At 37.8% G+C, this 24,897-nt stretch overlaps 1 protein-coding gene across 3 annotated transcripts in view; it reads left to right on the forward strand.

Annotated features, from left to right (window-relative positions):
• Positions 1-24,897, forward strand: part of LOC134211978 (discoidin domain-containing receptor tyrosine kinase B) — an 802,844-nt gene that overhangs the window by 384,763 nt on the left and 393,184 nt on the right. For all 3 annotated transcript variants that reach the window (XM_062689416.1, XM_062689415.1, XM_062689417.1), the window contains one exon: positions 846-1,207. In XM_062689416.1, coding sequence (XP_062545400.1) covers positions 1,093-1,207 — 115 coding nt within the window. In that variant the 5' untranslated portion in view covers positions 846-1,092. The remainder of the gene's footprint in view (positions 1-845; positions 1,208-24,897) is intronic.

The following is a 24,897-nucleotide window of genomic DNA, read 5'->3' on the forward strand; positions in this document are numbered from 1 at the left end:
ATAGTGGTAATGTAATAAACCATAGAGGAAGCATGTCGCTGTCCCCGCTCTTAAAACATATTTGACTGACGAAGATAGGGCGGCAAGATGTACTACTCAACATGGTTTATTACCTTTATTGCTGTTGCCGACGAATTTCGAATTAGCACACTGCAAGAAGCTAGACTTTTCTAGTCCAGCTCATTGAGCGCACTCCTCTATCAAATGGTTTTCACAATAGTCCAATGCTAGCCCTAAACTATTCCATCAGAAGCTTCGCCACTGACTAAGTCGTTGTGAAGACGTTCTGAAAACTATTTAAAAAAATGCGCAGGGTAACCTGAATGTCCGATTTGTAGCTTTGATGTATGTTGCCTTTAATATCATTACGACTTTTTTTGTCATATAAATCAAAATACAAAAGACCTTGAACTCACCATTCTGTTCGTACATAGTCATGCCTCAACTCAAACAAATTCTCAACCACCTCCAAATGAAGATTGGCAGATCATGAAAACTACTGCCTGCCAGTCCATCTTTCCCTGCGTGGTGCTTAATGTGGTCTTTATTTGTGTATCCAAGTCAAAGTCAAATCGTAAACGTGCTTTAAATCAACAGTCGCAGCCGCTCTGCTCCCCTCGTGCCTGACGTCCTCCCAGGATTCTGCGGTCGCCGGCCATTAGTCTGGTCTCAATTAGCGTTAATTGAACAGACGAAGTTGGTAAACTGTGTCGGGCCCAAAATGCGGTCGCTGTCAGCCGCTAAATTTAGACTTCCGAAATTCATGAATCGTTAGACGCTCCGGTGCACATCATGACAATGAAATACAACACTAATCGGGGCTCTTTTCTTCCTTTTTCTTGCAGATAGCGGGAAAATGCCAAACAACTTCAGCAGAAGCAGCCATCACAATCAAAGAAGCAACGGCCCCAACGACAGTCCCGAGCAAATCTGAACACATATCGAAAACCGAAACCAAATTTGCAAACGCAACGAAATATATCAATTAGAGAGCACAATCAGGGTGACGAGAAAAAAAAAAGATTCTGTCATCGCTATCCTAACCGGGAACTGGTGGTAATTATTGTTTGTTGAGTTCGATTGGATGAGAAAATGGCAGCCATTCGCTCACCGGAAGTGCTAACCAATGCCGTTTCCTGGTGGAACAAGTTCGTACTGGTGCTGGTTTTCTTGGAGGTGTTTGCTCATGTCGAAACGCTGGATCTAGGTGAGTACTTTTTGGGGGTTTTGTTTGGGCTAGCACACGTGAGAAAAGTTGTTGGAAAAGCAGAAAGTCCGAAACAAATTTCTTTTAAAATTGGGACTCCCCACCCTCGATTTAATTGCGATCAAAATTTTCTAACGCATTTTTTAACAAATCCGATTAGTTATACAAAATATTATTTTTTGATTGTTCACCCCTTAACCACTCAAAGATCACTAGAACATAATTTTTATTTTATATTTCCATATTTTATATTGGATTGCATTTTCCTGTTGAATTGGTAGTGAATAATGTGTAGCCTTTAAGAAATTGTTTTCCGCACAGACGAATGTGTTTAAAAAATCCTCCTACAAAATTCCCACCGTAATTAGTTCCGAAATAGCCCCTAACAGTTGTCGCATTCACGGCTCAACATAAAATTATACACCACAGTCAGTATGCAAATTAAAGCCCCCCAAAACAATTATGTATGCAAATTACGGTTTCATTGTGTCGCTTGTTTACTATCTCCGGCTGATCTCCTTTTTTGTTCTCGAGAGGACATGCCTTTGTTCCGGATAGCATCGGAAAGCAAAAGCAACCGAGTGTTGAAATGAGTTAAAACCCGGTGCCCTTTCGGAGTATTCCCAGCCTGGGGGGCCTAAAACCATTCATCTTCCACCCATGCCCGAGCTTTGTTCACGGACCCAGCATGGGTGTGTGTGTTTTTGATGAAATGTGGTGCAAATTTCGGGCACCATATAATTACATTCATGATCCGCTGCGTAAATCAATCATCCCGCGCGAGGAGACGACGGTAACAACGCCCCCCTTCCATTTGCTGACGATGATGATGACGACGACGACAACGACGATGCTGATAATGGCGCCTCCTTCGGTGTGGCATGTGTGTGTGAGGTGGCGGCGCGGCAGCACCATGAGGCCAAAATAGGCCATTTGCATAATTACGCCGAAAACAGATTAATCAAATGTTCTGCCACCTGTGAGTCAATTACTGCGTGGCAGATGTGCTCAGAATGTGCGAAAGTTTGGCCATTATCTTGCAAAAGCGCCTGGGGAGCTGGTTGCTGACGTTGGGATTCAAACTTAAAGCGGAGCTTCTATTGCGGATGAATAAGCAGCATTTGGTTGCTTTAGTGAGTTGAGTTTGGGTTCTAACTTTATCTATTTTTCCACAGGATTTGCATTTCATTGAAACTCGAGTAGATTCGGAGGTATGTTAAGTGCGCGGCTGAACAGTTGACGGTCCTTGAACTGGAAAGGACTTGTTGCACGGTAATCCAGGCGTGGCATTGCGCATCTCGACTCGAAACGAGCAAACCATGCAAACAATCATACGAAAAAACTATCGAAAGGAAATGCGCAATGAGGCCCCAGATGTCGTCCTCGATAACAACGTCTCCTAATAATTTCCAATAATAGCAATGCTAATTATTGCCTAAGACTAAGTGGCACTTCTAAAGCTGAGTGATACAAACACTTGAAAGACCCCATCTCTAGCTTAAAAGCAGGACAGGTAAAACTGCAGGTCGCTGACCTTCACGAACCTCCGTTCACCGCCAAGCACACCTCGAGCATATGCTGCCTTCTGACTGATTATTCGGAGCTAATGTCTTAGGACGCGGTCGCAGACGCCCTTTGTCGACCATACGCGAAGCTTTATTTTCTAGCCGACTGACAATATTTTTATTCTCACTCCACAAGCATTCAGCCGCCGCTACACATACGCTGCTAATCAACGGGCATTCGGGGAAAATCCCCATCAGTTCTGAAAGTGGAAGCCGAGCAACCACCAACCCTAGTCAAACCAACTAGAAGGTGAGTAATTCTCGCTGAAACCGGGCCACTATTTGCACGAGGTTCTTAAAAATGCCTAAATTTATATTCTTTCGAAAGCTTTCGGCGAGTATATTAAGGATCCGAGTTAAATTCTTCAGAAAGATGAACCCCTCGTAAGTTATACACGGAATCATTTTAAAGGACCCCTCGATTTTTGTCAATTCTTGACTCACCAAAACTGTCATAACTCCAACATTTTTCAACCGATCATAGAGATCAGTATATCGTTGGAAAGAGGAAGCGTGTATCTTCAATTTGCAATAATAAAAATATAAGCAGCCATATTGAATTTGGCCACCATTTTGGATTTCTTTTAAAAACTACTTTTCCATCAGGTTCGCAACCACCAATTTAGAATATGAATACATGGAAAGCTTAGATTATGTTGTGCATAGTGTCCGAAAATCTCAGGTGTATGTTTTTTCTATCAAAAGTTATGTACGATTTACCAATACCAAAATTCTTGAACTATTTAATACAATAACTTGAATGTGCCGAGCGATCCGGAAACTGAAATTTTCGTTCTGCGCTGGACCGGACGGGATACCGGCTGCTTTGCTGCGCCGGTGTTCGAGCGCTCTTATTAAACCGTTAGCAAAAATCTTCAATCTTTCCCTTCGAACCAGAACGTTTCCCATGCGCTGGAAGTCGTCATACCTTTTTCCAGTTCATAAGAAAGGAAACAAATGCGACGTGAGCAACTATCGTGGAATAACCACTCTCTCCGCTTGTTCGAAAGTTTTTGAAATAATAATGAACGACACGCTCTTCGCCTGTTGCAGGCAGTACATCTCTACGGACCAGCATGGATTTTTTCCTAATAGATCGGTCGTGACCAACTTGATAGAATTCACAACAACTTGTATTGAGGCTCTTGACAATGGGCGGCAAGTGGATGCGGTATACTTAGATCTTAAAGCTGCTTTTGACCGAGTGGATCATCGTATTCTACTTGGCAAACTTGAGAAGTTGGGAGTTTCCACTGCGTGTGTTGATTGGTTTCGATCTTACCTGACGGATCGAAAATTGCGTGCGAAAGTCGGATCATCTCTTTCGGATCCCTTCGTCACGCCATCTGGTGTACCACAAGGGAGTAATCTAGGACCATTATTGTTTTCGATATTCGTCAACGATGTGACACTGGTGCTACCACCTGGTGTGAGACTACTCTATGCTGACGATGCAAAGCTTTACATTGTTGTCAACAGTCTTGAAGACTGCATTCAACTACAAATGCTTTTAACCGTTTAGAGGGGTGGTGCGTGCGTAACTGCTTGTCACTCAGTATCCATAAATGTCAGACAATAACGTTCAGCAGAAAACGAAAACCTATCATCTATAATTACACGCTGTCTGGGACAGTTCTTGAGCGAGTGAACCACATCAGGGATTTAGGAGTTACACTTGACGACGCACTAACCTTCCGTTTCCACTACGATAACGTGATTTCTAAGGCAAACCGACAACTTGGCTTTATGAGCTTGAGCTTGAGCTTGAGCTTGATTGACTGCTCGTAGTTGCATCTCCATTATGACCAGATCAGCTGTTCTTGCACAGGGAACCAACAGATGTTTGCTTGGGACTAGCACACATCTTCAATGTACAAGTACTGGTGATCTCATTTGTTAGGTCATACTGGCGCCTGCCACGTCAGAATGCAAGTCAATGTAGGGAAGGGGGAGGAAATGATGATGCAATCACTCGCCCACTGCAAGCCGAATATACCTCTGCACTTGCCACGAGTTCATGCGGAATTTGTTGGAATTTCTGGGTTAGGTTGGAGAGGCAGGTTAACGAGCCGTCTTGGTTAACGAGCTGCCAATGTGATAGATAGGAGAAGGTAACTGATGGAATTTCTAATTGGATGTAGGAAACGAGCTCTATAGTTCATTTCCAATTCTAGCAGATTACTGATAGAATACTCAAGTTGGAGGTATAGGAATAGTAATGGAAACGGTATGGAAGTCCATTTCCAGTTCTAGCGATTGCTAGAACATGAGGAATAAAGAGAAAGATACAAAGTAGGAGAATGGAACGGACCTGGGATTTAACCCACGACCTCCTGCGTATGAGGCAGAAGCAGTAGCCATATGACTACCAAGCCCGCTTGCAAACCGACAACTTGGCTTTATAATGAAAATCGCCAAAGGATTCCGTGACCCTTATTGCCTGCGATCACTATATTGTGCGCTTGTACGATCAATTTTGGAATTTGCTGTCACTGTCTGGTGCCCTTACCAAACCACTTGGATTTCGAGGATCGAATCTGTGCAAAAAAGTTCGTGCGCTTTGCATTGCGCAATCTCCCTTGGCGTGATGGCCAACATTTCACTCCGTATGAAAACCGCTGTCGGTTGCTTGGACTGGATACCTTAGATGTTCGACGCCGTGTGGCACAGGCCATGTTCGTAGCGAAAATCCTGAATGGTGCTTTTGACTCTCCAGCAATACTTAACAGGATGAATTTTTACGCTCCTATGCGTCCGCTGAGGAGGAGGGATTTCATTCAGCTTGGTACTCGAAACAGTCGTTACGGTCAGCATGATCCAGTTCGATATATGTCGTCCAGTTTCAACGAAGTGTTCCATCTCTTTGATTTTAATCTATCGCCAGCTACTCTTCAGCGAGTTTTTACAGCATACTTTCGTGACATAAATTGACACTACAACCATAGATTACTTAGTTTAGTTTTATTATAGTGATGTATTTCGTGTATATTATGATTGATGTGTTATGTGTATGTTTATATAATGATTAGATAACAATAGTTTTTACCCTTTTACCCTTATAGTCATTGAGACAACAGATGTCAGATGACAATTGTTATGAAATAAATAAATAAAAAATTTCATAACTTAGGATATCCTACAACAAATAATCGTATGAATTCTTGTGGAATGATTTCCGTTTTCCTTGTACGAACAAAATATCACTAATAAGTCAGTGAAAAGGCCGCTTAATGCGGTTTGGCAGAATCCCGACCATTTATAAATCTAACGACGAAATTTCAAAATTTCGACACAATTTAGTCAAAAATTCGAAAATTACTTTGCTAAATGTCAACTTTTCAACGCGTATTTAAAATTCTTCGTCATTTTTTTTTATTTCATAATTTTGTTGCTTTTTTATTTTTTCACCGAATTAAAAAAAACTGTGGCGACGTGTGATGTCACTAAATTTCGGTTTTTTTCGCTAAAAAAACTAAAACTAAAATTCGCCAAGTTTCAAACATTTTGCTGAAAATATCGTAACCTATTTATATAAATCTAATCGCAAATTTAAAAAATTAAGCTAAATTTCAAAAAACTCGTTGCTGATAATTATTCAAATTATGCAATGAAATCATTGAAAATTTGGAGTAAAATTCATGAAATTTGTTAAACAACCCCAGGGCCGGATTAGGCGGGGGGCCGGGGGGGCGTGGCCCGGGCCCCCACAAATATTATGTACCAAAATCAACCTTTTTTGTACATTTTGTGGCCCCCACAAGCTGTCGGCCCCGGGGCCCCCTTCCGTCTTAATCCGGCCCTGAACAACCCCGAGTTTTACTTGATAAAAACTAGTCTAGTATTTCATCTCAAAGTCCATTGGTTGAAGGCATGACATATTTAAATAATTTAAGAAAATGAAATTTTTTATTTTGGTTCGATTTTTTTTAAATCTTTCGTCGCCATTTTTAACAATGTTCGAATGATATCAAAAACTGCTACGAGGTTCAAAGTCTTGTCGAAGATCGTGGCAAACATTTTCGAATTTTAAGCAAATTTTTTAAAGTAAAATATGCAAAATTTTACGATGAAATTTTGGAAATGAATTATGCCTATAGATAATATAATTTAGGGGATGTCCATATACCACGTGGACAGTTTAAGGGGGAGGGGGTGTATGGCGAATGTCCACGGTTCATACAAATTTTTGAAATTGTATTTGAGCAGTTGTCCACGGTGGGGGATCTTGAACCGACCAAAACTTTTCCACGTGGTATATGGACACTGGACAGCCCCTTATTTTTGGATGGCCAGATTTGGCGATGCTAATACAACTACGGAAATGCTAAACAGCCCTTTATTGAAACTTCCAAAATTTGGCAATGCTTTTATAAATACAACTATGGACATGCTAAATTTTTTTGCCAAATTATGTCAGCTAACAAACAATTCTAATCCTTTGCAATAAAATAAGCTTAAAATATTTTGAAATTTTCGATGATTTTTTTTACAGTTTTGATTTTTATGAATTTTGCGAATTCGCCGTAAATTTAAAATAAAAAAAATGTTATGAAAAACTTTGCTGGAATCTTTTTTCATTTTGAGACGAAAATGTTTGGATATTTGTTTATATTTTTGATAATTTTTCGATTACATCAAATTCGATATTTACAAAATAGAGGGTTTTAAGTTTTCGCAGCAAAATTTTTGAATTTTGGGTTTTTTTATTCAAATTAGCGACAATATTGGACAAAATTTCGCCGCATAATTTAAAAAAAAAACGAACATGTGTATTCGATATTTACAAAAAGAAAGGTTTTTTGTTTTTTTTTTTTATAATTTGCGAAAACTTTTTTTGAGGATTGTAACATTTTTTTTCAAGATTCAAGTAAAAATTTTAGACGATATTGCGTCGCAAAATTGAAAAAAAAATCAAACATGTTTTGCAAAAGAATTTCGACAATGTTTGGCATTTAAATTGCTATGATTTTAGAAGTTTGTTCACATTTCAAATTTCAGGTCATAATTTCGATTTTTTTTATTTTTTGTAGCAGTTTTAATATAATTTATCAATAATTAAAAAACAATCTGCATTTTCTTTAATTAAAAAAAAACTCAAAGGTGCAGCCCAATCGGGTTGTACGCAAAAGTGACGTAGGACTACGTAGCTATACGAAATGAATGGTATTTGTAATCATAGTTTGTGTCTCTTTATCAACATTGATATTTCACTCGGGCAAAGATGACCCGACTGCGGAAAGAAGATTTTGTGTAGTGATGCATTGGTTGCTGCTATCGGAACGAAAAGAAATTCAACCAGAGATATGCTGAATCCTCCAAGTAACAAGAAAGCATGTACGAAGATCATCATCATTGGTGTTTTCTGAAATCAGAATAACTATTCGGCTTAAGGTCACTCCTGACGGAATCCAAGATTAAAAGTGCTCGCGTTTTTGGGGGCACACCACTCGATTCATAGGCGGCGCACAACTGTAATTTTTGTTGATTTAGCTTTGCTGCGTCGCAGCATGCGTGAAATAACAAAAATGACAGTTGTGCGTTGCTTCCGTATCGAGTGGTGTGCCCCCAAAAACGCGAGCACTTTTAATCTTGGATTCCGTCAGGAGTGACTATAAGTTTTCGAATTTTATCCCTTTAAACGACAGTGATGATTCCTTATTTTCAATCATGCGCCTTTTCGAACAGTAACAGCAGATAACTATATGTTCCACTAAGGTTTCATCGTTTTGGCTGTTTCTGGCAAGCGCGCGTTGAAGGAAGATGATGCAATAAGTTTGTTCGAATGGCTGGCATCAGCATCGAATACAATTTCCTCAAAATATTCTGATGTTTTTGCTGTTAGGGATTGAAAAGTCGCATTATTGAGAATATATATCGGTTCTTTGCTGTACCATTATTTCTAGACCAACAATTGAAAAGGGCGTAAAAGCCAAAAATTTATTCCTTCTGATTCTTTGTCCACATGTATAGCCATATATGTAGACGAAGAATCAGAAGGAATAAATATTGGCTATTATGCCCTTTTCAAATGTTGATCTAGATTTTACACAAGGGAAGGTAGAACCAAGAATTTTCTTCCAAAATTTATCATTTGGCGACGACAGAAAGTTGCTCTTCAGTAGCAAAATCACAAATGCGTGTCGGAGGGAGATGAAGCAATCAATTTGTTTAAATGGATAACTAACTGCATCCAAACGCATCCAAATTTTGCGTTGAAATTGTCCGACCGCCACTCTATGATTTTTCGCTAAGCCTTCACCATTTGAAATAAATTTTCAGCTACCCACTCCTTCGTGGTGCTGTGTCCGTTCCGCTGCATCAAATTTTGCCGAACCGCTCTTTGCGGAATCCCGATCAAAATGGCTCGCGCGTGCAGGAAAGCAGCTTTCTTATATCTAATGAAGAAATTCCATTAGCCCCGCCCCTTCGTTAATCGTTATGAGTGCATAAGGCATGGGTCGCGCGCCGGAAAGCAGCTTTCTTGTATTCAATAAATTAAGCCCGTAAATTCGAATGGATGAAATCACTAACAGAAACCAAGCTTCCACGCCAAACGCCGATGCCACCGAAACAGTCTATTTTCGCAATTAAACCTTTCTGTTCAGAAAATGCAAAAACAAATGCAAGAACAAAATTTCTTTCTACAATGCGCCTTTCCAACAACTAACTGATACCACAATTTGTAAGAAATATAATGTAATAAATGTAATGTTGCGGCACGGGATCGCAACAGGGATATTTTTGTAATCAACCCTTTCTTCATATAAAATGCTGGTTAGTTGAGGTTGAATGATCTGCAGCAACACACCGAGGATCACCACCAATGCGATGGATTTCTGTTGAAAATGTTACCAGCGCCTCCGTGGCGCTGAATCCGCTCCGCTGCGATCGCTTTGATGCGTCCGCTCTGCGTGAAATCTTGTTCAAACTGAGGATTAGATCCAAACCCACAAATGATTGATTTTTGATGACTGTGCTAGTGATGCATGCACGTGATTGGTTGGTTTACCTATTTCTAAACTTTTTATCGATAATAAATAGTTAAAAATCAGTATTTTAAAATTAATACATAAAAGCGTTGACTCATCCTTGAAAATTGAAAATCCATCAAGAAACGGCTGAGATATAAAAGTTTAATGTCTATCATATTTTCGTGACGGTCCCCGATTTTCACAATCGTGAAGTGTACCCCAATATAGAAAAGACAGATGTAGTCCTACGTTAAAAAAATGGCCGGAAATTTTGAAAATCGGATTTTTGTTGTTGGAAATTCATAACAAAAATGGCCAGGAACACGCTGCTGACGCACTTGCCGGTGGATATCAAATTGCTGTTCCAACTCCATCCCGCTGCCCGACGTGAAAAGTTGGATAAAAAATGTCGTCGGTCAGACCTGGACTTCGTTATGGAATATGAAGGGCTTCACCGGTCTCTGGAATGACCCAATTTTATGAAAAGATTTGATGCTGATCTATACTCCAGACTTGGCGGACGTGAGGTCCTTTCCGGATCTATTGGGAAGTATGTGGCACCGATAATAGCGTTCAGCACATATTTGCCGCTGTCCTAAGTACGACCATCTTAGGAAGTTATACGGGATCCCGACGAGTATATGGGACACACTTGCAGACAACGAGGTTGCAGTGGCAGCACTCATCTGTTTGCTCAAGGGCGAAGGTTTGTTCTACCAAGTCTAATTCTTCCACCCGAACAGCACAAGTCAGATAAAAATGGTTACATAAACTTGATTGTGACTCAATTTGGTCATAGGGTTACCGGAGGTAATGTTGGCATAGGATAAAATGTTGGCTCATCACGCACATAAATCAATCATTTAGCGATGACATATCGTTTTGCTGGGAAATATTTATCATCGCCGCTTTAGAAAAGTGTATCGAGCACATTTTAGTTACACTACACTAGATTCCTGCACTTTTTCTGCTGATAAACGCAATAAACTTGCGTGGAAAATCACTTAGACATAGTTTTTTAGCAGCCATGTTTGATCGACTTAAGCAGGCAGGCTGCTCAAGATTTTTTTATTCTGCCCAATAAAGGCAATTTCTGAATGAACTTACCTATTTTCGCACATCAGATGAACGGATAACAATAACACTATGTTAGCTAAAGTATTTATTTCACAATTTCCATTAGCATAGCGACACGATTAACCAAAACTTTTCTGGACAATGTTGGGGGCACCCGTTGCCGAATAGCGGCATGCGATTTTGATTCATAGCAGCAGGAGAAAATCGAAAATCAAAACATTCCTAACGATAACCCGACGAAAATAACTCGAATATATTGACATTTGCTCATATAATAATCCGATGATATAATGGGCCAGGATCACTTATTCTATTCGAAGAGCTTTAAAGATCGTTTCATGCGGATAGTTTTTAGTCTAATTATTTCATCATAATTCAGATAATTCGCTTGCAAAAAGTATTTGATCTGAAATATGGTATGGGAGAAGCGTTTTGTTTTACTCGGGAAGTTGCAACACGTGAGAGTGTTGAGAGGATTCACAACAGCTGATCGATATAGAGAGGAGTGGTGTTAGACGCGCTTACTAAACTAAAACCATCAATGTATGCCGGGTCGAAAATAAGCATCAAATCATTGTAATTATGTATCTGGACGTAATAATATCAGAAAGGAGGCAGAGTTCTAGCTGTTCATGCAAAATAATAAGCAAGTAATTGTCTAAAAAAAAAGTTTACAATTGAATTTCTCCGTTGATGCGTTTTTCGCGGCATTCCCACCTAACGCATTGTTTACGTTTTGGGAACAAAAATCTCTCGAGAGCATCGCTCCACGAGAGCAGGTATTTTGATTTTCTGCTTTTGTTTGCATGCTGCCTTTGTTCAACGTAAGTAAAATTGCAACCAACCAAATAGCAACCCATCTTTATCTTTCGTATGTTCGAAATCAGCAGCCGCTTATCCCAAGTGGGCTGAAAACAGCATCCACTAATAGAGCCAATATTGGGAAAATTAGCCAAAGTTTTATCCATTTCGCTTGACACTTTTGATGGCTTTAATAAGAAATTGTGGGCAATTATCGTTGTTTTTCACTACCTGGTGTAACAACCAAAAGTAGGCAAGTCGCCTGATGGCATAATATTGGTTAGAGCTCCAATGTATGCTGATGTACAACAATAAATATGCTCAACCACAGCATAATATGCTAAGGTTTGAGCCATATACCCTATATAAGTTGCAGTAATTTATGTGGAAAATGTGTGCTGTGTAAGGCGGGTAAAATTTTTACGCGGATTTTGGGATTTACGTGTTCTGTTACGTGGTATATTTCAGTTTTGCAATTTTTGAAACTTACGATTAAGGAAGATCCATTAATTACGTAGCGAAAAAATTGGACATTTTCAACCCCCCCCCCTATGTCAACATCTGAAAATTTTGTATGGACTGTCACACTTCGCTCAACCCCCTCTCTCCTAACCCCCTTAAACCCCTCTGTGAGTGTTACGTAATTTGTGGACGTTCCCTTAAATAACGTTTCGAACAAATTTAATTTTTAACAATTTAACAATTTTAATTTAATTTGTGCAGCAATTTTTTTTTCTGTTTTCAGCGGATTTTTTTCTATTTATTATTTGCAAAAAAGTTTTGGGATCAGGCGACGGAATTTGCAATAAGCTTAGTCAAAGCTTTGGAAAGCCGTGACAAAATGTTACATAACATGAACAAAGAGCCAAATGTTTTTAATTTTTTTTTAAATCTTCGACGAATTCAATTTTTTTTACAAATTTTCAAAAACTTTGTCGCAAATTTTTAATGTCGAAGCATGTGGTAAGATTTGAGAAATTTTTCGTATGTGACAAAATTTATATAATAAAAGCTATTCTCGGACAATCCGTTGTTATATTATGGAATCCTTTGGACTTTGTTAGAACCATGTGATGGCAAAAAAAATCATTGTTAAGTTTTAAACATTTTGTCGAAAATTTCAATTTTGGGAGAAAAATGTCAAAGAATTCATAGATTTCGTGAAGAAATTTCAAATTTTATTCACATAGGAGGAATGACGGCTTTGGCAGGTTTTATTCTATTATTGTCAGGGGGGTTTTTGTTGACCAAATTTTATGAAATTTGGCCACAATATTCTTTGATATGCAATGATAAATTTGAGCATAATTGGTTATAGAAAACCCTCCTGCCAATAATAGAACAAAACCTGCCAAAGCCGTCATTTCCCCTATATAAATAACTTTGTCAAATTTCTCAAGATTAGTGATGAAACTTTGATAGTTTTATTTAGTTTTCACGGCATGATTTCGTTGCCGATGTCATTAATTCGTCATAACTTTTGATTATTTTTTCACAATTTGAAAAGATTGAAGCAAGCATTTTGGGGGGTCTCCAGTAGCGTAGGATTGTCAATCCGGAGATGGCGAGTTCGATTCTCGGTCCGGTCTAGGATGTTTTCGGATTGGAAACTCTCTCGACACCCTGGACATAGTGTATCCATTGTACTTGGCATACAAGATACTTACTCACTCATGCAATGGCGGGCATAAAAAAGCTTTCAATTAATAACTGAGGAAATGCTAATAGAATACTAAGTTGAAAAGCAGGCCAAGTTCCGTTGGAATGTAGAGCCATCGAAGAAGAAGAAGAAGAAGAAGCAAGCATTTGAAAAATGTCGTCTATAAAGGAAATTTCGTAGCCAACTTCCAAATATGTTGTCAAGAATTTAAAAAATGTAGAATGCTTGAAAGCTCGTTGTGCATATGTGCAGTACGATTTGACTCGGAAAACGTATTGGAGTAACCACTTTTCTTTGATGAGATTTGAACCCACAACCTTAACAATAGAGGGTAATATAAAGGCAATTAACTTTGACTGAATTAAAAACGTTGTCACATTTATCAAATATTTCAAACCTTTTCGACAACTTGAATTTTTCCTTAAACTTGCAATGGTACAAATTTCATTAACGTCGTGACTTCTTTTTTATTCGAGACGAGCCAGCCTCGGGCTGAAAGTCTCGTTATCTACATAATCTTTATAATCGCATAAATAACCACTTAACAGTTTTCAAAGATTACGCAACTGTACTAACACAAATCTCCGTAGATTTTTGCGCATTGGTGTAATTAGCCTCGATGCCTAAGGGAGGCTATAGCCCCTTCATCTATTTTCTCTTCTTTCAGCTTCTTTTCAAGAATTCTCGAACATTTTACCACCTTATTAAGCTATCTTAGTGGTCATGTGATAAATTCGGTCCAACCACCTAAGGCAATTGCGGATCAATCACACTCATCCATATTTATTTTTTCTCAAGCATATGCTTTCTGCTGTAGCCCATAGTATCGAAGTATGTTTGTTTACCAGCCGATGATTGCTACAACGACTCAAATTGATAGCGAATGGCTTTGCGTCGCGCTCGGCTTTGTCCCGTACGCTGAAAGAACAATATGTGACAAGTCGCCGTCAGATTCCCACCGGTATACCGCGGCAGTGGAAACTTTTTGCATATTTCATAAATTTTCTATCTATCTCAAATGGAAAAATAATAATGCACCATTCCTCAAGAGATTTCGACGGAAATCTTCCAAGCATATCGAAGGGAAGCTCCAGGGATTCTGATGGCAGTGATTCCGCCAAGAATGTTCCAGGGACTCCAATGAGAATCTTATGAATATCTTCCATCCTCTAGGAATTTCGACATCCTGGAATATTCCAAGAATTTGAACGAGAATGTTCCAATGAATCCAACGGAATTGTTTCAGGGATTCCAATGCAAATCTTTTATAGATTGCGAAAGGAATTCTCAAGGAATTCCGACGAGAATATTCCAGGAATTCCGACGGGAATGTTCCAGGAGTTCCAACGGGAATGTTTCAGAGATTATGTCAGAAATCCTCTAGGAATTCCAATGTGAATCATCAGGGATTTCGTAGGCTGTTCCAGGGATGTAGAAATAAATCGCCCAAGGATTCCGAAGCAATCTGTCGAGGGATTCCGAAGCAAATCGTCGGAGGGATTCCAGATCGTCGAGGGTTTTTGAAGTAAATTACTCAGAGATTCCAAAGCAAAACGTCGAGAGACTCCGAAATAAATATGCAAGGGATTCTGAAGCAATACGTCGAAGTATTCTGAAGCAAATAGTCAAGGAATTCCGAAACAAATCTCCGAAAGTTTTTGAAACAAATTTTCGAACGACTTCGGAGGAATTCCGAAGCAAATCATTGCGAGATTTTGGAGCAAATCCTCCATGGAATATTCCCCACAGATTTCCATGGGTATCCCTTAACGATACCGAAAAGATTCAGTGTGAGTTCTTCTGGATTCCGGTTGAAATACTTCGATGATTCTGAAAGGAATTCTTCTGAGATTCCATTGAGAATTCTTCTCGGATGCTGATGCGATCTGTTGAAACTATCATCCTGCTAGGCAAGCGGAAGTCTGCTGGAAAACAGTCACTCTAGTCCGTGGTAGTTGACCACATGTCTTTGACTTCTGACAAGGAATAGCGGATGCTTTGGTTGATATTTTGGCTCTACGTTGCTGTTCATATCAAGCTTACTTTGATGCTTTTAAATCAATTAGATATTAGGTTAAAATACTATTATTCTTCCATTTACTTCCACTATTAACTTTTTTATGTATCAACAAGCAGATACGTATTTCGTTTCCTACTTGGAAACTTCTTCAGTGTTTGTTATCGACTGAAGAAAAACATTGCTCATTAACTTTAAATATGGTGTGTAGGTAGAACTGTAGGTAAAAATTAGGGCACGTCGCTTGGACCGATTCGTCGTCGTCCCGTGGGTAGTAATCTAAACAGCCAGGTATATCCGTTTCCTTGATCTTTGTTAAGTAAGTTTATTTGTTTTTGTTTGTAAATTTCTAAGCTTTCCGCTACGTCAAGTTTCAAAGGATTTTGTATTTGTCTGAGAAGTGATATGTTGTCTTTGGTTAATTGATGATCTTCGTTAAATATATGTTCGGCTACTTTAGATTTGAAATGATAATGTATACCCTTTTCAGTGTCTTTGTTTGCTTTAGTTACTTCTGCCAAATGTTCTTTGAACCTCGTGTCTAGTGTTCGTTTTGTCTGTCCTATGTAGATTTTGTCACAGTGTGGGCATGATATTTTATAAACTCCAGATTTTCCTAATGCGTCAACGGGGTCTTTTGTGCTTCCAAGTAGTGTCTTCAGTTGGTTGTTCCTGCTACTGAAAACTAATTCGATACCAATTTTTCTAAATTTTGAGCGTAATGGTCTGGTTATATTATGGTCAAAATTAACGGATACTCGTCGCAATTCATTTGTTATTGGTGATAATGTAGTTAATGATTTTCTGTACTGGGTTTTTCTATGTTTGTCTATAATAGCTTGAATAGTTCTAGTTGAGTATCCGTTTAGTCTAGCTGTTTCAAAAATGTAATTTAATTCTTTCTGTTTCCCTGTGACGCTAAGTGGAAAAGTCTCGAGTCTATGTATCATGTGTTGGAATGCGGCTGCTTTGTGTTGGTGTGAATGGTTTGAAGTGTTGGGTATAACTCTTTGTGTGTGTGTGGGTTTTCTGTAAATTTCGAAATTCATTTGGTTTGATTCTCTAACTATTAAAACATCCGAAAAGGGCAATTTTCCGTCTTTCTCTTGTTCACAAGTGAACTTGATATCCCTATGTGCACTGTTAATGGCTTCTAGGATTGATGGAAGTGCGTCTTTCCTAATGATGCTGAAGATATCATCTACATATCTCCACCATCGCTCAGGAATGGCCCCTTTTTCCTTCAAATCCTTTTCAAGATTAGCCATGAACAGTTCACATAAGAAAGGGGACAGAGGATTACCCATTGGTGCTCCTTTTGTCTGCTTGTAGTATTCTCCTCTGAATGTAAAATAGTTCTCTTCTATGCAAAGTCTTGTTAATTTTAAATATGTGCGTACTTTTGTCTTCCAAGTTGCGTCTGATTTTTGTCTAAGTAACCAATCTTCCAACAAGACAATAGCTTCTTTTTACGGGTACACTTGGGAACAGTGCAGCCACATCAAATGAAACCATTATCTCGTCTTCTTCGATATTTCCTGAGTTTTGCAATTTTCAATAAACTGTTTTGTGTTTTGTACTTGTCTAGTGTCTGTTTGTGTATGTGTGTAGAGTGTTTGGAATTCTTTGACTAACCATTTTGCTATTTTGTGAGTTGGAGATCCTTCCGCAGATATTATTTCTCTGATTTCGTTTCCGGGTTTGTGAATTTTTGGTTGTCCTCTAATTCTAGGCAAAGTTGGGTTGGAAATTTTAAGTCGAGGCAAATTTTCAAATATGGGTTTACATTCTTTGATGGTTTTATCTACTTTTTTCACAATATCTGTCAAGGGATCTTTTCTTTGTTTTCTGTATGGACCATTATTAAGTTTTTCTATCATAAGGTTATCGTAATTAATTTTATCTAGAATGACAATTGCATTACCTTTGTCGGCTTTTGTATAGAAAACTGGTTTTTCTTTTAATTCCTTAATAATGTTAGTCTCGTGTGTGTTGGGTGTGTGTTCTAGTGTCTTTAATGTGTCTTCTGTAATACGTATCTGCTTGTTGATACATAAAAAAGTTAATAGTGGAAGTAAATGGAAGAATAATAGTATTTTAACCTTGTAGCATTTCCCCTAAGACGCTCTAAAATAATTAATTAGATATTACCTTTTCATAATTAGCAACAAGTGCCATTTTACTGCCACACAGGAATGTTTCTCGGAAATGAAAAAAAGCTCATTTGTCTTCCACTCATTTCATTATGATAGGCTAAATATGGAAGATAACGTTTTTGTCGTCAAACTTTTTCAGTAATTAATTATGCTATGTGTTGAAAATTGATATCACTGCTAACAAACTTTTCAAATCCTAGCTAATGTTTTTTCTAGGAGGCTTAACACCCCCCCCCTTTCTAGAGAGGACTAAGCCCAACCCCGCAACCCCCCCCCCTTATTTGGCAATTTGGTCATTTGGCAAGTTTAGTTTGGCTGAATTGGTCATTTTACCTAAAACGCCGTTTAGCTGAATAGGTTATTTGGGAGAAAATCCCGTTTGGCTGAAATGTTTGTTTTGCAGAAAGCGCATTATTTCTACCAAACGGAATTTTCTGCCTGGTCGGTCAAATGACTTTTCTGGCCAAACGACCATTTCGGCCAAATGACATTTTGAGCCAACTAAACTGTTAGGGTTCTTGGCTTTCGGCCAAACGGTAGGTAGAGCCATTCGGCCGATAGACACAATGCCGAAAGGTGTTTTCCGAATATGTCATTCGGACGAACAAGCCATTAGACCAAGGCCCATCTGGTCAACAATTTTATTCGGCGGAAATGGACATACAGCCGAAAATGTTGGTTGGCAGGGGGTGGATATTTTTGATCATATTACGCGTTCAGTGATCAACATTTGACCGTTGGACCAAATGACATGTTTGACTAAATGACCCTTTCTGTCAAACAACCATTTCGGCTGAACGACATTTTGGCCTTACAACCTTTTCGGCCAATCGACCATTTCTGCCAAACGACTTGTTAGAGAAAAGAGCTTTTTCGGCCAAATTACCAATTCGGTGTATGTCGCTTTGGCCAAATGAAGATTTTGGCCGAAATGTTTTCCGTTGTATAACCGTTTTCCCAAACGTCAATTTCGGTCAAATACAATTCGGCTTGATGATTTTCAACTAAACGAATAATAGGCCAAATGGCTTTCGTCAAATGATTTTTGGACAAATGACCCTTCCTCTTTTTTTTAATTTTCCATTGAATTTCCGAAGAATTTCTTATGGACAAAGAATTCCTTGTAGAAATCCACAAAAATTCCTTCAAAAATGTATCTCTATATGATCGGGGTTCAGCCAAAACGCACCAAGCGGCTTTATGACTGACTTGTGATATTTTGTTCGTACAAGGACAACGGAAATCGTTTCATATCAATTCAAGCGTACATTTGCAATAGGATATCTTCATTTATTGAATTGAGGGATATTCGATACGATTTGCCATCAATTAAATCTGCTAAATGAAAGTTTGGGCAGAAAAATGGGTAATTTTTTTTTTGACGCTTGGTGAATTGCGTGATGCCAATATTTTTTTTGAAAATTAAAAATAAATCGGCGGGATTAGAGAAGTAAACTTTTAAAGATGTTTGTTTGTCATGTAAGCGAAATTTTAAAATTTTTAGTAAATAATCTTTGAAAATGGTGATGAGATTCCCGAAGGAACTGCCGGAGAAGCTCCCGTAAGAACTTCCGGAGGAATTTCAGGAGGAACTCCTAGAAGAATTCCTAAAGGACCTCCCGGATGAGCTCCCAGAGAAACTATCGGAAGAACTTCGGGAGGAATTTCCAGCTTATTATCTGAAGAAAGCCTAAATGATTTCCTGAAAAAGCCTGAATAATTTCCTGGAATAGCTTCTGATGGAACTCCTGGAGGAATTTCCGGAGAAACTCCCGGATGAATTGCTGGTGGAATTCCCGGAGGAACTCTCGAAGGAATTTTCTGGAAGAATTTCTGAAGAAACTCCCGGGAGAATTTTCAAAGGAACCCCAGGGAAACTACCAGAAGCATTGTCGGAAACAAGAAAATTCATCTTATAGACAAATCTCGTCTAGCTGAAACCTTTGCTGGGGTTTGTAGCTGGACTATCATCATCTCCAGATGACCTGCCGGAGAATTCCCTGAGGAGCTCGCAGAGAAATTCTCGGATGAGCTTCTGGTGGAAAATCTATATAAATTCCTGAAGAATCCTAAATAAATTCCAATTCTGCCGAAATTCCTGGAAGAATTTTCAGAGGAACTGCCGATAGAACTATCGGAATAATTCTCGAAGGAAATCCTAGAGAAATTCTTGGTGGAAATGCCGGTGGAACTCCTGGAAGAATTCCAGGAGGAATTTTCGGAGAAACTCCTGGAGGATCTCCCAGTGGAAAGCTTGAAGTTTTTACCGGAATTCTTTCAGGGTTTCATTGCGAATTAATCTAGGAATTCCTCCGAAAATTCCATTGTTGATTTCATTTTCGGTATAATTTCTGTATAAATTTCCGGTGGAATTCCTGGAGAAATTCTTTGAAATTTTCACAAGAAATTATTCGAAACAATCCACGGAAAATTTTATGGAATTTACACACAAGAAATTCAAAGATTTTTCGTGAAATTCTCAGGAATGTTTACTGGCAATTCTGCGGAATTTCCACGGAATATTCTTATTCTTAAAAATTATGGGAAACAGCACGAAATTATTTGAATTTTTGCAGGAAATTCTGCAGAACTTATAAAGAAGTTCGTGAAGATTTTCTTGGAGTAAATAATGGTGAAATTTTCGAATCAATTCCCGGCAAAATTTATGGTGGAATTCCTGAAGACACTGCCGAAGAAGTTGCTGGAGGCATTCCTAAAGAATCCCCGATAGTATTTCGGATAGAATGCCAAGAGCAATTGTCGAAGGAATTCCTGGAGAAAGCTTGCATATTGATTTTTCATCCTATTGTATCTATCTTCTATCTATATATATAAAAACCAATCTATGTATGTATGTTCGCTAACTACTTCTGAACCACTTGACAGAATTCAACCAAATTTGGTACACACGTTCTCTATCCTCAGGGGAAGTTAACAAAGGGGTGGGAGGTCATTTAGAAAAGGGGAGGGTTTTGTTTAGAAAACGAACAATTATGTGTAACTTTCATCTCCCAGTACCGATTTCAACCAAATTTTGTACACATATTCACTATAAGGAGACAATCATATGACAGTGTAATTTGGGAAAAGGGAGGGTCTGGAGGGAGGGTATTATTCAGAAAGCGGGTAATTCAGAGTAAATTCTGAACCCCTGCACCGATTTCAACCAAATTTGATACACATTCTCTACCCTAAAGAAAAGATAACAAAGGTGGTGGGGCGGTCATTGTAAAAGAGGGAGGGTATGGGGAGGGGTTGTCTTTATAAAACGAGCAATACAGTGTAACTCCAACCCCCAGGACCGATTTCAACCAAATTTTGTACACATATTCACTACGAGGAGTCGATCACATGGAAGTGTAATTTGGGAAAGAGAGGCGGGGTCTGGGGGGAGGGGTATTGTTCTGAAAACAGGAAATTCAGTGTATCTTTTGAACCCCTGGACCGATTTCATCAAAATTTGGTACACATTCTCTATCCTAAGGAGAAAATAACAAAGGGGTGGGATGATCATTGGGAAAAGGGAGGGAAGGGTTGTCGTTAGAAAAGAGCGATTCAGTGTAACACCTAACTCCCAGGACCGATTTCAGCCATATTTGATGCACATTTTTTATCCTAAGGAGAAGATAACAAATTCCTTTTGAATAAGTACTCGAGATATATAAAACTCAATGTTTGTATGTTTGTGTGTATGCTCCAGCCTAACTTCTGAACCCATTATTGTATTGTTTAGTTATCGATCAATTCAACCATTTATCGAAATCATGGTTTGCCCAGTGAAAAGCAATGATTAATGTGTTTCCTTCTGGATGGTGAATGTGATCCCTTCTTTAAAAATAGACGTTTGCCCGGAATAAGGCATAGATTTTTTTTTTCCTTCTTTTGAAATAGATGCTTCCCCGGAATTAGGCGATTATAGGTTTGCTCCCTTCTTCAAAATCAGTCAATGTTTTCAAATGAAATCTCTCTTCTTTTAATCAAATGATGAAGTATCAATAACAAACACAATTATCCTGTTGACCAATTGGTTTATTCATTTTCCGATTGTGAAAAAAAAAAACTGCGAATCAAACTGGCAATTCCGAGCAAGGCCGGGTACATAAAGCTAGTAATAAATATTATTTCAGAGAGGATTTGTTTAGAAATTCAGATGTATGGTTCTAGTTTTCTTAAACTTATGGAAGAATGCAGGATTTTTATATTAATTGTTATAGCTGATTTTATATTCTTTCTGAATACTAAGTTCGTTAATATTTTTCTCACTTTATTTCAAAATATCTGATGAGCAATAAATCACGCATTTTTGAATCCATTATTGTTTTAATCATTATTGCTCCTATTTGGTTTGGATTTTGTTTCATGTGTTAATATTCATGTGATTTTATAAAACTACTATAAAACTACGATTTAGAAAACCAAAAACCCAAGTAACAATCACACTGCTCTTTGGCATTCGATGTAATTTATTGTGGTTTTATTGCGACAATAAGCATGCTATTCGGCTTAGAAAAAGTATTTAACTCACATGAATTATGTCGCATCATCTAGTGGTTGTCAAAACCCTTTGAAGCAGGTTACAAATTCCAAAAACTATAAAGTTTTAAATATGAATTTATTAGGGTATTCCATGCCTTGATTGAACTTATTTGGGAAATAACATTAAAACTCTTTCATGTTTGGTTTATTTGTCATGACGAAATACTTCTTAAAGTCGGTTTGTTACTTTAAAAGTTACTTTCGGCATTATTTGAGATCAATTAGCATTCGTGGTTGCTACATAAGGAGTCTTAGAAAATACAAACGCATCTCTGAAAGAAAAAAAACACAACTGAAAAGTGACGACGAGTAGTAAGAGCCTAAACATTCATTATTGCAAAAGAAATTGCTTTGCAATATTATCATACTGTTTGCTTACTCTCAATATGCATGCTGACAGATTTTCAGCTTTAGCAATAATCTTGGCATCGAGATTTTCCTTTCCGAAATCGCGAGGTGATAAACTGGAAAGAACCAAACACAGAGGAAATAACACGGTGCGTAGACCCGCTCCAGTCATGTTTCACTTCTTCGTTAACGGTGGCACGAAAATGCGCATTTTTACTTCCAGCCTCTAAACTGCCGTCTCAACTTAGTGGATACATACGTTATTCTTTACTTACGTGTAATTAAAGATCAATTCGAAGTCTTTATCCATAACTTCCTTCCATGCCGCCTTGTTTTTTGTTTTGTTTTGAGAGACTCGAACTGTCAAATTTACTCTAGTTCTGGTCATCATATATGTTGAAAAATGACCAATCAGCATTTGTAATACCCAGGCGAGCCTTTGTAAATACCACATCTAAACATTATGATTTTATGGTTGATTTCATTAAGGCAAACCAATTTGAACAAATAAATCTTGAAAAATTAACTCGGATGCCATCGCCATATTTTTTTCACTACACATGGGTAGACAATTTCAAGCGAAATATCTATTAAAACTGCATTATATTTATGATTTTTTACGATATATTATACACGAATCAGCTACAAACAATAAAATAAACAAATAATTAAAAAATTGCAGGAATATGCAAATTTAACATAAATTTGTTTATCTAAAAATAATTCTTAGAATGGGGTTTACTGAGAGCGCATGAGTTATATCGGGGTTTCGCACCATATGACACAGTAAATCTCATTTGGCAACTGAAATTGATGCACCATAGACTAATTCTGCTTCCATTATGTTTATCAATAATTTAGACTGTTTTATTTCAATATTTGATTATGGAGTTTTGGTTTCATATACAATAAACTTTATTTTATTTTGTTGAGACTGAACGAAATTTATTTTTCATGCGAATGTTTGCATAAAGCTAGATCTAGAGAACGTCGCAGGCATCAAGATCAAGAAGCTTAGAAAAGGTTTTAAATAAGATCAACTTTCTTTTATAATAGTGTATAAATGGATTTCAAAAGGTTTTTGGTGCCGAGTTCGTATTCAGGTTTTGTCACATTTCGGTCTTGAAGTACGTCTTGCATTTACCCTCCAAAACCATTTCAAGAGTGGGCCAGCTAGGCAGATACAACTCTTCAAGAGGTTTTCGTGTAAGCGATGAAGGAGCAAATGCCTTGACTAGGATTTTATTGTTGTAGGACATAAATACTCTTGTAGTAAATCATAAAACTCAAAATGTTACTTGGGAAGTTAGCCCCCCCTTCTCGAAATCCTGGCTACGCTCATGCATTATTATCTAGTTTGAATTTAATTTTCCAGCAACTGATTTCATCACAACTCTAAACTAATCCAATCTAAATTGATTGCTTCCGTGTGGAAGTATATGGCATAATCATACATTTAATTGCCAGTGTTGCCAGTTTCACAAAACCTATCTACTATTCTCAACATATTTTAATGCATGAGCGGAAATTTTGAAAATTTGTTCAAGAAAGCTTAATAAAATTTCTTGTGAAAAAATAGAAAAAATAATTCGACAGAGTTTCTAAAATTTGCGATAGATGATGTTCAACAACGAAGTTCTCCCAAAAAGGTTTTGAACGACGACGACGACGACGAAATTATGAATTAACATCAATTTCAATTTAAAAAAAAATCAACAATTTCGACGAAGTCGTTTGAATTGCAAGGAGTATTTCAAATTGTTGAACACTGTAAAAACATTCTTGAAATGTTGAAAAATGTTTATAAAACTTTCAGTATTTGTAATCATTAATTTAAAATTTAAAAATGTTTAAAGCTTTATCGTTTTTTAACTTTGATAAAATTTTATAATTTTGCAAAGAGGATTTGAAATGTTGTTTTGTAGTTTTCAAACTGTTTGGGACATTATTATAGAAGTTTTCAACAAAGATTTTTTAAATTATTGACGATGCTTTTAATCAAAAAATCAAAAAGTTGGAGGCAGTATTTTTTTTCTTTCAAATATTCAGTTTAATAAGATAATATTTATTCCGCAATTCGATACACTTTTATAAAAAAACGCCATGAATACAAAATAATCCTTGGGGCTTGTTCAGTGGTCGATTCAAGTGTGCAACACTGAAGATGAAGTTTCGATCGAAATACTTATGTGTGAAGTTACAATCAAATAGATGAATATTTGTAATACAACTAATTCCTCACATGATATGCCAAGTATGAAGATTTCATACGAAATCAAAACCTGTGAATGAGTCTTGCAGCATTAATCGTAAGTCACCGTAAGCTATTCTATCTGTTTTGAGTGAAAAATCTATAGACAGTCAAGCTTTTTTAAATTGTACCCAAGAACATTGAAAGTGGCTGCGATACGAGTTTGCCTTCATTATTTTTCCCATCAAAATTTAATCGGAGCTATCATCAACCGCACACTCCCTCGGTATAATCATTTTGTCTGCCCCTTGGTGTCTTATTCGCGTTCCAGCCAGAATGCAGCCCATCTTCCACCGTTTAATCCTAGC

The sequence above is a fragment of the Armigeres subalbatus genome, chromosome 2 (genome assembly GCF_024139115.2).
Source record: "Armigeres subalbatus isolate Guangzhou_Male chromosome 2, GZ_Asu_2, whole genome shotgun sequence".
Classification (NCBI taxonomy): Eukaryota; Metazoa; Arthropoda; class Insecta; order Diptera; family Culicidae; genus Armigeres; species Armigeres subalbatus.